Source organism: Haliotis rubra, unplaced genomic scaffold, assembly GCF_003918875.1.
Source record: "Haliotis rubra isolate DU_JTF1 unplaced genomic scaffold, ASM391887v1 Scf31, whole genome shotgun sequence".
Lineage (NCBI taxonomy): Eukaryota > Metazoa > Mollusca > Gastropoda > Lepetellida > Haliotidae > Haliotis > Haliotis rubra.
The window spans coordinates 1,221,304-1,240,480 of NW_025766980.1; the positions used below are offsets into that span (position 1 = coordinate 1,221,304).

A 19,177-nucleotide genomic window follows, 5' to 3' on the forward strand; every position below is an offset into this window, starting at 1 on the left:
TGCATTCTAATTTATAAATCAAGTTCTGACGTAAGCCATTGTCCACACAAGGGACGCCACCTGCCATTACACGTCCGTTACAGGGGATTATGGTGAGTCTTGCAGCCTCAAGTAGTGGAATCATCATGTGTTGCCAAGTTCTGCAACACGTTCCTTTAACAGCAAACTGAAACTGAGGGCTATATTGATGTGCTTTATGCGCATGCATGCGTCATTACAATTGAAGAAGCTACAAAGAGAGGCATATTATTGGCTATGTATTATTTGCAATATATGGCTTTGGTATTGACATCGTAAAAACCTCTGATACGACTGCAGAAAATGCAAATTTTAAGCATTCTGGATTTTACTCATGCACGTATCACTTCTTACTCCGAGGATCCTAGACGTGGGGGTGATTATAACAAGTTCCCAACATATCACCATTTTCACGTTCTGGCATTGCCATAGCATTAAATGAAATCAGCACCACGGTGATACATCTCCACAAAATGCCACTATTAATCACCAGTGTTAACGGCAGAACACTGTGTTTGTCAATGAAAGTGTATAGGGCATGAATAAAATGTTCATCTTAACTGCTTGGATTAATGGTGAGGGAGTGGTATGATCCATAGGGAATGAAATGTTTAAAGTGGATATGAACAGAGACAGGAGAATTAAAATCTATACATGTACATTAATTTTCATTTTCATTTCGGCGCAAATGTTTCTTAAAGAATCAATATTGGCAAACGTATGTTATTGAAGCTTATGAAGCTTGCAATTCATTACAAGCATTCAGTTTGATGACAATGTCCATAAATTACCCTTCCAGCAGGGGGATGCCAATGGAAAGAATGTGATAGGCCCGTGTATATCTAGGGAAAGTTGGCGTCATATCTCACGCTCCCTTTTTCGTACGTTATTGGTTGCTTTGCTTGTACTCTATTGTATTTTTTTTATGTTTTCATTTTTCACATTATTTTTTATTCACATTTTTTGTCGTGTTTGGATTTTGTTGTTTATGCTGTTCTTCTTTATGGTTTTGGTTGTTTTAAGTTTTTTTATATTTTTTTCTATGTTTTCTTTGGTTTTTATTATTGCTTTTGCTTTTTTTTTGCTTTTTGTGGGGTTGTTTTGTTGGGAGTGACATTTTAAATGTAAGGTTAGACTTCTGTAGGGAGCGAACGCTCTTGTACGTGTTCATAGCTGGACTAGATTCTGTTGAATTAATCCAATTTCTACAAATTTCGATCATAGGTCTTAGACAGCCTTACACGTGGTGTTGGAGTTCATCAAATCGGTAAATATCTAACTCTGAACAACTCTGAACTCCACTCCCAAATCACCGAGACGCCATGATGTAACCGAAGTACTCTTCAAAGCGAGTGTCAATCACGTCGTTCACTTTTCCCTTCCAAGTAAATTGTCATGTTGGTGAAGGATGAATTTGTGTTACCACTACCACATACATTACCCAGCTAAAAAGAGCTGAGAACCAATTCATAATTTTATTCTGACATCCCATGAGACATCCCATCCGAACAAGTGTGTAAATAACATCGACACTTAAAGTATTAGTATGTTACTTTACATCTTTTGTTTGTTGTTTAACGCCGCACTCAGCTATATGACGACGGTCTGTTAATAACAGAGGCTGGATGGGACAATCAAGTGGTCAACAGCATGAGCATCGATGACGTGTGCCAACCAAGTCTGTGAGCCTGACCACCCGATCCCATTAGTCGCCTCTTACGACAAGCATGGGTTGAAGACTAATTCTTACCCGGACTTTCACGGATGTGTTTTACATCTACAATGGGGCATTGCTGGCACAGTCCCTTTGCAGAGTTGCGTCCCTTTGGCACGCAAGCATCATGATTGTTGGTTCGAATCCCTAATCTCACAAATGATGTTTCTAAGTTGGTCAGCACCATACCCGTCCTCGTGGGTTTCACCACAGTGAGAGATATGCATCACTTCGGGCTTTCTTTCACCATTAAGCTGACAAGCCGAGATATAGTTGAAATACTGTTAAATCTGATATGAAATCCTGCCTGGTCAATCTAGATATATAGAAATATTGGTTAAGTCCAAACGGCCAGGGCGAGCAAAAATGAAAGTGTACTCGTTAAAATACAGTAAGCATTGTATACATTTTTGTTGTAGGTGCAAACTGTAAACCATATTCAGGTGTCTGTTGTCAACATCAAAATGTGCAGAAAAGTGCTCAACGTTAGTTGGGTGTCATTTGTCATTTCTGTACATGAAAATGATCACCGGATTGTCTGGTGACACTGTGGGCGTTAGACACCACACGTGTACCGTTTCATGAAACAAGTGGCGGGTGTACCGATATAGAATGACAAACTTACTTTTTTTACCGGGATTTGTCAGTGATAGTCTGTTATTAATTCTCTATATAGCTATTTATCTTGCATGAAATCTGGCTTGGGTAGATTAAGGTTACGTTAGCATTTTGAATTTATTTTCTTATTTTTCTAAAGCTACACATGATTGCTAGGAAACATGCATTCTGTATGTGTCATTCTGTGCAAAGCGTTAAGTATTGATATACAAAAGAGCATGAAGCAGATAATCATTTACACACCCACAGCATATTAAACTCGTATGTTTTATGGCGACGCGATCCGTGAAAACAAATTACATTAATATTTTTGCACCAGGGAGATTTCAAACGTTTTTAATAATCCGCCTACATCAATAGTTAAATGCACATAATGTTAAATCTATTTTGCTCTTTTTGAGAAATATTATCAGGCTTTCCTCTCCCACCACAACATCTGAATGTATGTATGCGATATCTATTCGAGCGCTTACATGTAGCAACATACATGCACGCATAAGTATGATGAAGAATGGTGAGATTACTGACACACACTGTTGTGAAGCCTAGTCTCTGTCGTAAATGCACAATAACCATTCCGTTGGGATCCACAACATGGACAATACAAACCATCCTCTCATAAAGGGTATCTGACAGAGCCTGTGTCTCCGTTGCCAGTACACTGTAGTCATCTATGACCTTCTGTGAAAACCCTCCCCTGTCTCCCTGCTAGACGTCCGGATAACTGACTTGGCACACAAGCAGACAAAAAATCGAAACGGTGTTTGCCCAAGGGTTCTAAATAACCATCTTCTCCACGGAGGTTAGGTTTAGTTGGGAAGTTAGGGTACTGCTATTTGGCTCTCAATCTATATTTGAACATACATCAGCTGGCTTTGGACGTAAATTGCTCGGGCGTGTCTGAAGTTAAACAGCGGCTGGTCTGTTTCGCTGGATGGGACTCCCAAGGCGGAAGGCTCAACAGTTTCAAATAATACTGGGTTTAGGAAATTACTTTGTGTAATCTTCTTAATTACATTTGTATTCATGACTGGTTTCGTTGTCTATAGTTGACGCGCGGTCGCCTAGTTAAGACGAATCAAACTTGATTGATCAAGCGCCTTCATTCTTCGTTCAATCAGTTTCACTGAAAGATAGAAAGAGAAAGATGACAAAATAACCCCAGAGATAAGGACCAATTTGGAATTACGTTGATCTTTATTGAATGAATATTCACAGCCCAAACATCAAAGTGGAATTAGGAAATAGTAATCAGCTAATTGTACAGATTAAGTGGTAATTGTGGTATTCCCCTCTTATTTCTACATATATCACAATTACCTTTGAAACAACAAAGAGATTTTAACCCCGATGAATACAACCAGTCTATTCTAATTGCACACACGTCTGTTGTAATTACAGATTACAGTTACGTTCTCAATTATGTGCAGTTAATGTAACACGGGTAGGGATTAAGTGTGATGCAACATGTGTATATGTTATTGAAACTGAGAAATACTATTAAGTGTCACTCCGCTTTGTAGTTTTTCTCGTGTGTTCCGTCTGGAGATTTAAGCACGGGTCGCCTAATCATGTACAATTGGCTATGCAGATGTGTGTCCCTTAGGTACGCAAGGCTTCTTACTTCGCAATATGTACATAAAATATGTACCCCGATTATGATTTAGTTAGCTGAACGTCATGAACTTCAGCAAAATGAGGCATGCACTACTTCGGGATTCCCCCCTCATTAAGCTGACACGACAGGATGCAACTGGAACTCTGTTCAGAGCGGCGTAAAACCAAACTCACTCACTATCTCCATTCGGAAGTCGTAATAGGGACAAATCGATTCGCTGCATTTTCAGCTTGTCCTTTCCATTTCTCCATGGGTACATGTCGGTCTGCTTGAGTGTTGGGTGTACATTTTGGTTGACATTCAAACAGATGAATTGTTTGTTTGTTTTATGTCCAGACGTGTTGCTGTTCGTTTATATGAAAACAAACCCGGATATTCCTGTCATCCAAACTTAAGCGTTATTTGAAATCAGGCTTTTTCACATCCCGCATCATCGAATTTCATAGTTACTTTTAAAATGAAAATATCGAAAGCCCACGCGCATCCTGACACTGTATAGCTCCTTATGATAACGTACTGTGCCAGTTTGTACATACCATAGCTGTTGCTGAACGGCAGGAGACTTTAACACTACTACACTTTCCCAACACATGTCTTTCCATTCTAATGGACAACCGCTTATGAAAAGTCTTATTCAGGAAAGCCAGCGGTTAAACGAAACCACTTTTAAGGATACCTTTTTCGACCAGGGAAGTATCATACATAAGTTGGTTATGTGCATGTTTCAAGAACTTCTCCACAATTGACAATGGCTTTCCCTTCCATCCACTATGTTATTCTCATTGTGTTGTATTGAGCTGGCTTGCTGACTTGGTTGACACATGTCCTCGGTTCCCACTTGCGCAGATCGATGCTCATGCTGTTGCTCACTGGATTGTCTGGACCAGACACGAATATTTGCAGACCGCCTCCATATAGCTGGAATATTTCTATATGGAAGACTGCGGCGTAAAACTAAACTCACTCGCTCACTCACTATTATTGAGCTGGACAGCGTCGATTGAAACAACTTGTCCATGTTCCAGAGTATTTTTCCTTGGCCTTACGGCTTTAATATACAAATGTAAAATAATGGTATAGCTGGATCACCGATAAATCCTAAAAAGGCACGTGTACACACAGACATGTGTAAGTTTGTTTTTGTCTGAGATCATGTGTTATTTCAATTATTAAGTTAGATGTGTTAATGATGAGAAAAACGCCAGTGCAAAGCTGGCTTGAAATAGTAAACGATACCAGACTTTAAGTATATTATTGTAAAACATAATCGAGAAGATCTGAGGGAAATCAATATCCACAGCATGATGATTTTTATTATTACGTTTGTAATACCAGATGTAAGTGTTTCTGATGTTCCTCACCGATCCCAAATGTGAGATCGGATAAATGTATATTAAAATGCAAGAGGTTGCTCTCACTCCAATTCCTCTAGTTCTGTTTCAAGATAATCAGGCTTCATCGTTTTGCGAAACCACCCCTGCCACCGAGGAGCAATGTGGCACATCTGTAATTTTGATAGATGATACATTTAGGACAATAGCAGACGTGTGGCTTGTCTGCTTACAGTCAGCCTCGACGTGGAGAGCGACACATTGTCACTTTGACCTAGGATGTGGATTTTAAGATTATAATCTTTTGTGACGTATCTGTATGTTAATCTTAAGGTGCATGGTGGCTCATTCTTTCAATTATTGAACACGTAGCGTCTTTCGTCAGCACAGTCTCCAGAGGCACTGTGACGCAAATAGAGTATACAGTATCTCAGTGCACTGTTATTCATAACCATTTTCTTCAGACCAGTCCCAGGACACGCATAGTGTCACATATTCCATCTGCAGTATCTCAACTGCTTAATCCTTTACTTCAGGTCAGTTTTGTGTGTCATCTTCCACCTGCAGTAGCTCGACTGCTTAATCCTTTTACTTGAGGCGACTTTTGTATCTCATGTTCCATCTGCAGTATCTCAACTGCTTAATCCTTTAATCAAAGTCAGTCTTGTGTCTCATGTTCTATCTGCAATATCTCAACTGCTTAATCCTTTACTTCAGGTCAGTCTTGTGTCTCATGTTCTATCTGCAGTATCTCAACTGCGAAATCCTTTAATCAAAGTCAGTCTTGTGTCTCATGTACTATCTGCAGTATCTCAACTGCTTAATCCTTTAATCAAAGTCAGTCTTGTGTCTCATGTTCTATCTGCAGTATCCTAACTGCTTAATCCTTTACTTCAGGTCAGTCTTGTGTCTCATGTTCTATCTGCAGTATCTCAACTGCTTAATCCTTTACTTCAGGTCAGTCTTGTGTCTCATGTTCTATCTGCAGTATCTCAACTGCTTAATCCTTTACTTCAGGTCAGTCTTGTGTCTCATGTTCTATTTCCAATAGAGCATACACTATCTCAACTGTTTAATCCTTTACGTCAGGTCAGTCAAAGGACGCACGATAGTTCATCTGTTGTTTGAAATGTAGTACACAATATCTCAAGGGTATATACATACATAATCCTTTCCTCCAGGTCTGTTTCAGGACGCATTGTGACTCATTGATTTGAACTAAAATATGCAGTATCTGACTGATTTAATTCTTCTTTTTTCAGGTCAGTCTCGGGACGAATGGTGACCAGCGTGTGGTGGTTTTTCACACTCATCGTTATCTCCTCCTACACTGCCAACCTGGCTGCATACCTCACAGCAATGAGGATGAGCACGCCAATCTCTTCCGCCGAGGACCTCGCTAAACAGACGGAGATCAAGTACGGCACGACAAAATCCGGGAGCACGTGGTCTTTCTTCAATGTAAGCAACATCATCCGGTGCACGTGCTGAAACATAGTGGATGACACGCGCATCTTGTAGAAATCGATGATGAACCTTATCTGCACCAATGTTGAGCTTGCATTACAAAAGTGGCTGAAATTAGGTTTTCAGTTGTGGGATTTAGTTGTCAGTTGATATTTCTTCATGTAAAATTGATTTGACTGCAACTGTGTTTGAACATGTTCTTTGAATACATAAAAATTTATAACAGTGACCTACATACATCTACTATCAGTCTTTCTCTGGCAGGCAGCTTGCAAAAACGTAGGTTTTATGTCTGAACAAGTCCTTGTATCAAATCAATTTTCATGATTCTCATGTTTCCCCTACTCAGAATTGCCAGAGATATTGGCCGATATACAAGCTGAAAGTCTGCCCTGGGGTATCAGTCATAGAAATATATTATTGCTCATGACCTTGTTCATGTTGTACAAAATAACGCGTTTATAGATACATTCCAGTTATGGTCATGTAATTTCATATAGTAATTTGCAATGTCCTGTGAGTTCTCTGCTTCATCTCCAGCATGTGAAGCCGATGTTACTTTGTCATTATCATGAGTACGACTGATGCACCACTATCTTATAACTAGTTCACTAAAAGTCATTTTAACCAGATGTTTGGTGCATTAAAAGTTAACATTCATGTGTGAGAAGGATATTTTTTGATATTTCGAAAGTACCAACGATCTCTCCCATGTACTGAAATCTCTTGAGATAATTTTTATGCTAAATTTACAATAAGTACAGTTTCAGCTTACGGATATACGGGCTTGTCAAACATTGTTTTGGAACATCTCTTCTGTCTTCAGGGATCGATCTGTCATTTTAGTTGACGTATTCGTAGTAGTCTTTTTCACGATGAAAGGCTACTCCCGCTAATAGAGCTCGGAGACTTGCCACACTTGAAAATGTCACATTCACTAATTACTTCAGAGAGCGCCAATCCTCAAACCAGTTGGTGGTCTAAATGTTTCTGTAGTCAACTGAATAGTTATTTTGACCTTTAAGTATGAGTGCGACTGGTAACACTGGAAATACTCAGTCGTTACCAACCACCTGGTGTCATCTTGCAAGCACACGTTGTTCTCTGTGTCTGCCTTATTTTTGTTTGGATTTTTGTCTTGGAGACTCAGAATAAATACCCCAAATCCATTAACGAAATTAATTGTCTTCACGACGAGAATTTTATTTCTGGGTAGGTGCAAGGGAGTTGCGTCCCTTTGGCGTTCCAGAAACGTATGATCGTGGGTTTTAATCTCGTTTCTCCCTTTCTATGTTCTTAACTCAAAAACTAAAAGTTTCACCAGGGTGGCAAAACATCTAAGACAGTCATCTCCTTGGGCTTTTCCATCACTCGAAGCTAACACGAAGCAGCATTACTGAAATACTATTACTAAAACTTCTTGCACTCATTTCAGGGATCCACAGTCTCCTTGTACCAGCGGATGTGGTCTTTCATGACCTCCCAACCGGATGTGTTTGTCAGCCAAAATAGCGAGGGAATAGCAAAAGTACGGCAGGAGAATGGCAAGTACGCCTTTCTCATTGAATCCACTACTAACGACTACCACAACCAAAGGGAACCATGTGACACCATGCAAGTCGGCACCAACCTCGACTCTAAGGGATATGGCATTGCAACACCGATGGGTTCAGATATTAGGTAAGTGAGAGGGTAAGTGAACAGGATTACAGCTCCTCAACTTTTGTAACCATCTAGCGCTCAGTACAAACTCTACTTGATGTCTAAAGAAATGTTACACTGGCGTGCCAACGCATAACGACATTCTGTATTTTACCTTAAGTGGAAAGTGGTACCCTTAGGACTGTGTGTGAAAGGGATTCTTTAATGCTATATTTATATCAAGTGCTACTTATGGTCAGAATCTCTGCAGTTTCCATAACAGTTTCCATTAAAACCGTATGTGAATTATTCCACGCTGTGTCAGGAAGACCTCGAAGTAGGACAAGCATGTGTTGACTACCTTGGCGAGCACTTGCATGCGATTCTGACAAAGTAGGGATCATTTTAAAACCCAGTTTGAACCCAGGATCAGCAGATCATGGTATGGAAAAGGGGCGCAACTCTGTATAGCTATTTACAGCTCCATAGACTATAGGTCCTTCCATGTATATTATATTGATAAACCATCAGTTGACAGAAGAGAAGTAGTAGCAAAGTTCGCATATCTATGCAGTATTTACAACATCTGAACATACGAATACTTACATGTACAGCTACGCATCATAATTTTTGATATAGGACTGGGGAAATATCAGCAATACCAATTACTTACCATCAGGGTATATTTATCAACGATGCATTTCTGCCAATATGCATACATTTACCGTTACATTATAAGTGCACGTAGCTCTGTTGTATCCTTGGCCCACTAACTGAAAATCTACATTCATCATCATCCCACACCAGTGTCGGTATACGGGAATAGAAGACGCCCACGCGAATGATCTTCATTGTCATTACTTGGATATGATCATATGTCACTCTCAAACTATAAACATTATATATTGTAGTCGGAAAATGTGGGTAGCTTCTTTAAGGGGCATTTAGAAGCTGGTATGATGAAGAGGAACACTTTTTATGGATGGACAACTTCTTTAATTGCAATAGATGCGACGTTTCGGTGTAGATCTGAACACCATATATAAAGCAGCTGATTTGTAAACAACGTGTCAGGTATTCCTGGCTAGCTGCTTTCTGTACATTATGATGTCGATGTGGAGCTCTGTGAATACGAAGAATGTCTCCAATAGTTATGAATTTCTTAAGTACACTCGATACTAAGGATAAATGCGAATTGTATAATATTCATGAAGCATTTATATCGAAGTTTGAATCCGATCTGTTGTTTACTCGTTACTTTGACGTGCTAGAACTGAGACAATATATAGACACATTTACCAACAGGAGTTTTAGTTTCAAAGTATTTTATATCTAATCCCCAATAACGATATACTGAATAATAAAAATAAATTCAATACATGTGGGTTTGCATACATAATGTAATGGTGTTATAATATGCAATTATTTTCATCAGGTAACATCCATCAACATGTGTTATAATTAGAAATATTATTCAGTGACATATTATAAAACGCGCCCATCCTCACATGCACCGCATTCGGATTACAGAGTGTTTTTTGTGAGGACCCAAAAGCAGTGTGCAAAATAGCCACTGGCCCGCTAGCCCATGGCTAGTAAAACTCCAGTCGGGCCAGTAAATCTCCATAGTCACTAGCCCGTCTGGTTAGTGAATTATCACTTGGTCATTTCGTAAATCACTCTCTCCGACTTGTTAAGTTATAATACATTTTTAAATCATGCAAGATTATGGCCTGATAAAATGTTCATATTATCAGCTTAATGAAAAAACACTTGTCTACATTCACATTTCGGGATAGTGAATTATTGTGTGGGCTAGTAACTTTCAAGCATAGCTAGCCTGATTGGCTAGCAAATTTGGAAGCTATTTCGCACACTGTCCAAAAGGTATGACAGTGGGTTCAAACTCGGTTTGAGCCGATAATGTCTCTGGCTTTGTCTGTCAGCCTCATATACATGCTTGTGGTGAGCAGCAACCTGCAGCATTTATATGTTTGGTACACTGTTCAACGGGAGTTAAAGTTAATCAATCGTATATTAACTATCCAGTTATCTGTCATATGTAGCACATATCCTATTCACTTCCATTTCTAATCTCCATCATATATATATAAGGGAACAGCTATTGTTACAGTATATACCGCTATTCTGTTCACCCCTCATATATAACGCTATCCCATTATTTCTCACACCGCTGGTCTATTCACTGCTATTCTTTTCATTGTCACATGTAACATATAATATATTACTATCTGCCATTTATACCGCAATTTTATTCACTCTCACATATTTATGACGTCGTATTATCTGTCATATATGCCGTTATTCTATTCACTGCTATTCTGTTCATAGTGACATGTAACAATATATTATCATCTGTCATTGATACCTCTATTCTATTCACAGTCACATTTAACAATATATTATTATCTGTCATTTATACCGTTATTATAATGACAGTCACATGTCACAATATCATTATCGTCATTTATACCGCTGTTCTATTCAGTCACATGTAACAATATATTATTATCTGTCATTTATACCGTTATTCTAGTGACAGTCACATGTAACAATATCATTATCTGTCATTTATACCGCTATTCTATTCACAGTCACATGTAACAATATATTATAATCTGTCATTTATACCGTTATTCTAATGACAGTCACATGTAACAATATCATTATTGTCATTTATACCGCTATTCTATTCACAGTCACATGTAACAATATATTATTATCTCTCATTTATACCGTTATTCTAGTGACAGTCACATGTAACAATATCATTATCTGTCATTTATACCGCTATTCTAGTCACAGTCAAATGTAACAATATATTATTATCTCTCATTTATTCCGCTATTCTATTCACCGTCACATGTAACAATATATTATCATCTGTCATTGATACCTCTATTCTATTCACAGTCACATGTAACAATATATTATTATCTCTCATTTATACCGCTATTCTATTCACCGTCACATGTAACAATATATTATCATCTGTCATTGATACCTCTATTCTATTCACAGTCACATGTAACACTGTTCTGTTGTCTGTCTCAGGGATGTCTTAACACTGGCGATCCTGGAACTGCGTGAACAGAGTAAACTTGACGAAATCAAGAAACACTGGTGGTATGCGAGAAGTGAGTGCCCATCCGAGAAGGCGTCGCCTGTGAGTAAGGTGATCATTTTTTTCTTGCCTCTCACTGTCTTCACCACCAGTTACAGACTCACCTCTCATACTTCGCAGAATACTGGTCCAAACGGCGTCAAACCCAGCTCGCTCAAACATCGCCATGTCGCCAAGGACAGTCCAGCAGTGTACTTTTGACAATGACCACAACAAGTTCATAATATATCTAACAGAATGACCATAGTCTTTAATTCGCTTGAGTATATCAAGCATACAAAATGAGTACAGTTTCTTTGTATCAATAAAAGTAACGTCATTAACTACCTTGATCATTTCAGAATATTTATATAATTAGGTTTCAACTCCCGGGTATGTATTTATTATGTCATTTATTCAATGGGTATATACTGGGATGATCATTTGAAAAGTGATCATATCTTTTGATGCTAAGCAGAAGATTTTATGGAAAACGATAGCCTACAGTAGTGGACCCCTGGTATGATGGTACAGGCCAATAGCTATACGTTGAGAGGTATGTCTGTGATAGATCTGCTTTATAAGTTGTTGGCTGCGATGCATGGACTCTGAAGGGAGTGTCCTTCAATGAACATGGGCTTTATATAAGGTTTGTACTCTCATATTGGTAAGACTTTATTCCAGTAATTTTATCAGCACATCCTCCTATGTCTACTATGAACACAAGTTATGCTTGCTTTCGCCAACTTGAATCTTTTCTGTATTTTAAAATATTATAACAAAATGCACCGTGCCAGCGGAGCTTGACCTCTATACTTCTTAGTAATCGGCTACATATTAATAATGTCAGTATGCATATACCAAAGTATCTTCGTGTTTTGGCTTGCCTCAAACTCTTCCATTTTTCCATTTTTGCATAAAGTAAGCTTTTTGCAACGAATATCGATATCGTGCACTTTGATATATGTCTCTTCTTCATAAATATTTCTTCTTATACATTCTACGAGCACATTTTAGCCTTTATATCGAAACGTATTGTCTGTTCACAATACAAAAGAAACTAATTCCCTGACATAATTCACTGAAACTAGCAATGATAAAGATAAACAAAAAATATTTACCGTGCTTAGCTTCACGGATCAATGTTCATTCAAACACACCATTTGAATATATAGGAGAATAATGTTGTTTATTCATTACCGTCTGACGAATGAGTTTCAAATATGATAAAGCAGGTGATAAAATATTTACTTTGGGAGGAGCCATGCCACATCAAAGGGAGATAATTCATCAGCGGCATCGTCTCCTCAAAGCACAACTGTCAATTTGATCACAATTGGATGAATGTTAACCTTTGAAAAAAGTGCCGAATCCTTCCGAGGTCATATCAATCTTTTCACAACTGGAAGGCATTTCTCTATCTTAGCTCCCAATAAATGTACAAAGTTTTGTCAATGACACAACTTAAGCAATGTGATGTATTTGAAGCAGTGTATTGACATATTTGGACATGAACTCACCCAAATGAATTAAATGGACTTCTGTAATCGTGCACGATAAACCATGTAATGTTACTTATATGACTTATATGTGATATTCAACAGAAATTATCCATTCTGTGATAACGAGACAAAGCTATAATGGCGAATGGGTTCAGGAACATAAATGACGATATGATACCCTGGAAAATCAAGAATATTTCCACATCACCTGTTTTGTTTTGACACTTAGGATAGTAAAGACAACGCCTTGACACTGACCAAAGTGGCTGGGATCTTCTACATACTAATCGTCGGTTTGGGTATGTCTGTACTATCGGCCATATTCGAATTCTTATACAAGACAAAGGTGGATTCAAAAAAGCAGAACGTAAGTATCTGATACTTTAAAACATTGGTATTGTCGCTGCTTAGACCAAGGGTACCATCAGATTATTTTGTAATCCGCCTGACCATCAATACAGAAATATAAAAATACCAAACGTGATCGATGAAAATGGCATGTACAAGCCAACCCATGGTCACAGCTATTGTGATTTTAATGCCCGCAACATCTATTTCTTATGGCATATTACATGAACATGATTAGAAAATGAAACAAAATATAATTATAAACGTCAATGTATGTGTGTTGTTCACTTGATATTGTAATGCAGTATAATGCGCGAATAACCTTCTTGCCCCCAGAGTGTAAATTAATACCAATTATAGCATATTAAGCTAGAATCATAATTCTACATCAAATACTAAATAAATCAGCGAAGAATGGGTCTTCAGCAACCCATGTTCGTCGTAAGAGGCGACTAACGGGATCGGTTGGTCCGGTTCGCTGACCCCGCATGTCATCGAATCCCGATGCTCATGATGTCGGTCACTGGATTGTCTGATCCAGACTCGATTATTTACAGACCGCCGTCATATAGCTGTAATTATGCGGAGTGAGTGAGTGAGTGAGTTATTATTTAACGTCACATCATGCGGAATGCGGCTTTGAACAAGAAACGAGACAAAACCAAACAATACTAAACAATCTGTAAATGTAGATGACTGATGGGTACAATCCACAAATGTGAACTGCGAATTAATCTAATTATGTTTGGCATACATCTGAGTGATAGCGCATAGATCAATGGACTTGAAAGACACGAACATATTAAATATATAACCTATATATTTGAAATGACATACATCAGGATGAAAAACTGGGATGTCGACAGCGGCATTTTATAACCAAACAGTAATGTATAAATTATGAGCGGAGTCTCATAACCTACATCCAAATCAGCCAATAATGACACATGAAGTATAGACGGCATCTAGGGAACAGCACACAATCAACCAGCATCACCTAGCCTGGACGACTGGGAAAGCGTCCTGGAGACCTATTCTACACCATAACGCTCAAGGGGGAGCACCACAACACTTATATAATTATGCCACAGAAAGACTAAGAGCATTTACAAGGCTTATATTGACAGGGGACATGTGTGGCTCAAACACTGATAATACCATTTCAAGACTTATACAATTCGTAAAGAAAAGGCCCTTTGTAATAGTCTGTTGACGAGCAGTACACGCGAATGTCCAAATGAGACATTTAATTCACAGTCATTGAGTCTGTCCGTTGTTACCAGGTTTCATTTGGATCGGAGGCTCGTTCCAAGTTTCGACTGTCAATCAGCGGTCATTCGGACGACGAATCTGTTGGTGTGAGGACCCCACTGAGATCCACCGGCGGGACGGTGAGTCGCCCTGCCAATATAAGGACACAATGCTGTCCACTATACTTCCTATGTACAACTTCAGCGGTCATTCCACAGACAGTCCGACAGTCCAATATATTTCTGGGTCCTCTATGGCTTCTGCAACGCTTTCCTCACTTAGCAAGCTGACATGTCGTGACAGGAATGGAATACAGTTCAAAACTAGCATTCACATAAACTGTTTAAGAAGTATACATCGCAAGAATTCAGTTGACAGTTGAACCAGTCCCTAGCTTTCGAAAGCGCAGAGAAATTTATGTATACTAGTTCGTAACGCGTTTGTTTATCAAACCCAATTGTGCAATGAGTGGAAGACATTTCACATTTCCCGTATATTGCTAGAATGTTGAAAGCGACGTAAAATCCAAGTCACTCACTACAAAGTACATCTAAACAGGCCACATCGGACATACTTTTCTCACTAGACCATCGAAGTAGTTGGTAATACCCGAAAATTGTCATATATACATGAATATCGTTTATTGTCATTCCTTCATTTAACGCATTTCCTGAAATTCCACCGTTCGTTATTATCGAATTTGTTTTAAATTACCTCGTGTTTTACCCAAATAAGTGTAATGACTGTGACGACACCGTCCGGGTGTGCAAAGCAGCTCGTCAACACCAACATTGATTTGAGAACAGTGTTCATATTACCTGGTGCTGTGCAAGACTCACATATTCATGGAAATGATAACAATTGATGTCTCTAATGTGACACAGGCCAAAACTCACTCACTTGGGGAAACGTCATTCAGTGTACATTGGATTGTCATAATCTAGGTGAAGGCGGTACATTGGCTGTCGGTATGTGGTCAGTGTTCGCATATTCGACATATCTGGATCAATTTTGAAAAATTAATAGCTCAAAAACATATTCTTATACCAGCCACAGTGGTAGCGATGATGGCTGTTGCACTTATCTGTGGTAATGTGGATTGAAGTAGACACTTTCCATTGAGTGTGTGGTAACAATTTGGTAAATGGTTGCAAAGAGAATTTATTCTGTGTTTCCACTTCAAGCCCTAAACTGCTTCTTGACCAGCACTCTGTATTTATGCCAAAATTTCCCGATTCAGAGATTTCCTATTATCTGTATTTTCTATATGTCAAGTGGCATTACCCTCGTATTCAATTCTATATAATTCCATTTGTGCTTTGGGATCCGGGCAATAAACATGAATTACTTTTGGCGATTTTAGATGAGAATCCCACCAGTAAATTAGCCAACATGAAAGGCCCCACGTACGATGATCATCTCAGTGCGTTTACCGTGCTTTTAACACATTAACCTTCCCCAAACGATCAGGTAGTTGAATATCACTTTCAAAGGTATAAGAACATATCATGCTTCTGGAACGATCAAGAGGACTTTTTCCAATCAAGCTCACTATTATGATGGAAAGTGAGAGCGTGAACGACAAGGGAGAGTTCAGAAAATGACATGTCATCCAGTTTATTGTGGCGGGCAGAAAAGCAAATAATCTCATAAAACCGTACCATTTCCAGTGATTGCTGCTTTTTAGGCTGGATATTCTTCGACAAAGCTAAGTTCTTTCAAAGCATGCACGGGTCATGCTGAGGAAAGTGCCATTTAAAACCAATCATTAACAACGGGACTAAGAATAAATTTATTGAAAGATTAGTATCGATTTCAGGCGCGTGTGTGAGCATTTTGTATTCCCCTGACTCTTGCGGCCTCAATCCCGCCTTCACAATTACTGCTCTGAGTTTGAAAACAGCTCCCAGCGGGCCCACAGAACATGGCTCTGCCCCATAACTCTGGATTTTAATAGAAATTATCCATTATCAAGAAAGATCATACTGTAACACTCAGTGGGTCGGAATATTCTACCTAGAGAGGGCTCTGTCCCTCGAGGTTTTTACAAAAGTATGCCCACATATAAAACGAAACTCGGCTTCTCCTTTTTTGAAGCACTGTAAGTACAGACAACGAAATGCGTATTATATATGCGTTGAAGCTACAAAGTAGAGCATGTTCTATATTAGTACATTTATGTATGGATATGCTGCCCTGAGACACTTAAATGATGTGTAACACAAGGAAACGGCGTGTTATCATTAATGCCAGTTGTGCACACATTTCTGACTGTTCCAGTTTCATCTGATTGCAAGGCCATGCTAACATCCTTCTCGCCACGTTATACGCACTTCATAGTTGTAAACTTGCAAATTATCTGTAGTAGTGGATCTACGGCTCTCGTTAAGTATATGAATGGCTGATGAGTGGGATGATGCCGAATATATGTATTTCCGAGTTTATTTGTGAATAGCGCCATCTATATTGCTTGATGAATGAAGGGCTAGAGGATGGTAAGGGTGACAGGAGTTTTTCCCCTTGCTTCTGTTGATCTAAATCCGCAGTACTTTCAGTTATCTTTGCATTGTCTTTATGAATCATATCAAACATCTCAGAATCAAATTAAGGAAGTGTGTAGATAATGTTTTAATTAGGAGCTTCATTTTTCCTCGCGTATCCTTTATTAAAATTCTGCCCCTTGTATGCGTATTAGGTAATGGATTGGAATATTATGAAATCAAATATATGATTTAGAATACGTCTTTACGCGAGCTCAGACAATATACATGTAAATAATACTCTCGCGCACTGTTGGAAAATCAAAATATAATTGTGTGTATTTTGCATTGGGTATGCATTACATTTGATATGCATAATGAAGAATGCTGCAAAATGGAACAAATCACAGCTGAATTATTTTTAAATTGAAATGTTATTTGTTTCAGTTTACATATACAGGACCGGATAACGTTAGAAAGACACAAACTATAGTGTGAGAACAAATTGCTCGGATAAAAAGAGATGCAGCTGGAACCCGCAAAAAGGAATCTGTTTAAAAATACCATGACAACGGCCGATTCCTTCACACAAGACTCCATCCCGGTTTGAAGTCTTGACGCTGATGCAACCATTGGACTGAATACCAAATGACCACAGTACACATTGTGATATCAGTAATTACATGCTTCATTTTAAGATATAGATGACGTTATTCTATTCAGGAAAGCACGTGAGTAAATGTTTTATTGTTTGAATCTTGAATTTTATTGTAAAATACCATTTCAGTGTGTTTGAAAACATGTGATGGTATCATTTAGATGGAAGCTGTGTCAGTGTTCCATGAGTTAAACAGAAAATGTTAAATGTACCGGTATATTTAGGAATTGATTCCACTTTAATTCATTTATGTGTGCATTTTGTAGTTTTAGTGTTGTACATGGTATCCATATGCAAACTCTAGCTCTAATTAGAGACATACTGGTAGCTATGCGGTAAGATTCCCTTAACTCTTGTAAATAGCAACAAACTATTGTTGACATATCTTTTACACACATTCATTGTTACTTTCCAAGCTGTTTGTGCACTTCTAGCGATAGTTAAAAGTTGTTGAATAGGTTTTTTCAAACTGTTACAATTATTGATTTGTGTCAAAAGCACAGCTGATACCTTAGGAAATGTCGTATTTTCTCATTGTTAGAACATGTTCAGGATGTCATAAATCATGCTTTTGTTAACATTCCTTCGGTAGTTATATGACCACGTTTGTCCATTGCCCTATGAAGTGTCTGCAAGCTTATAGCTAATTAGTTTTAGATCCTATAGTATTCCTTTGTCAATCCGTATACGTTACTATGATGTTGGCAACTGCGAGTGAAGACAATTAAACCTTGGAGCCAGAATAACTGACAAGCAATGTTATATACGAGTATCTTGTTGAATGACGATATGTGTACTTTAATGACATGTTAAATGCTCTCGTTTAAGCTTAGTTGTGTATATATGTGTATATAGTATGACATTCTGAATGCACAAGCATGATATTCCTATTTTTATACTTTTCCGTGTAATATTTGAATGCATGACTCCATAAAACGCCTCACTATTCCCACGAGGGGTTCATGTGTACAGCTGTTCCTCACACACATTTTCTAATAAAATCACTCTTTTGTAGTATTGTTTTCGTTGTTTCTATAACTCTTGTCTTCACAATCCAAGTGTAGAATGCACGGAGATGTGATGTAACCACATACACGAAACCTCGGTTGTCCGGAAGCCGTCAGTGTGGAACACTAGTAGATTGGAAACTGTTACGTGGAATACCACATGTGACAATACTCCATCGAAACAAACTGTACATATTTAAGGAGGGTCCACTTTACCGAAGACGATTCAGGCCGGATAAACGGGGGATTAAAATTATGAAAGTTTAATTACTAAAAGGACTGAATGTGTTCATTATGTCAATATACGAACCATATTCAAACTGGATCTAAAACATTTATCACTCATTCATTCGATTAAGAGACATACTGAATGTGTCTCATCTCTATCTTACTTACATTC

At 38.4% G+C, this 19,177-nt stretch overlaps 1 protein-coding gene across 2 annotated transcripts in view; it reads left to right on the forward strand.

Annotated features, from left to right (window-relative positions):
- LOC124283077 (glutamate receptor-like) overlaps positions 1-18,784 on the forward strand; it is a 63,505-nt gene extending 44,721 nt beyond the window's left edge. Inside the window, exons 12-17 of one of the 2 annotated variants that reach the window (XM_046719098.1) lie at positions 6,562-6,760; positions 8,202-8,446; positions 11,483-11,603; positions 13,263-13,400; positions 14,665-14,772; positions 17,560-18,784. In XM_046719098.1, coding sequence (XP_046575054.1) covers positions 6,562-6,760; positions 8,202-8,446; positions 11,483-11,603; positions 13,263-13,400; positions 14,665-14,772; positions 17,560-17,610 — 862 coding nt within the window. In that variant the 3' untranslated portion in view covers positions 17,611-18,784. The remainder of the gene's footprint in view (positions 1-6,561; positions 6,761-8,201; positions 8,447-11,482; positions 11,604-13,262; positions 13,401-14,664; positions 14,773-17,559) is intronic. The other variant, XM_046719099.1, reaches the window with a different exon arrangement.
- Positions 18,785-19,177: the final 393 nt, after the last annotated feature.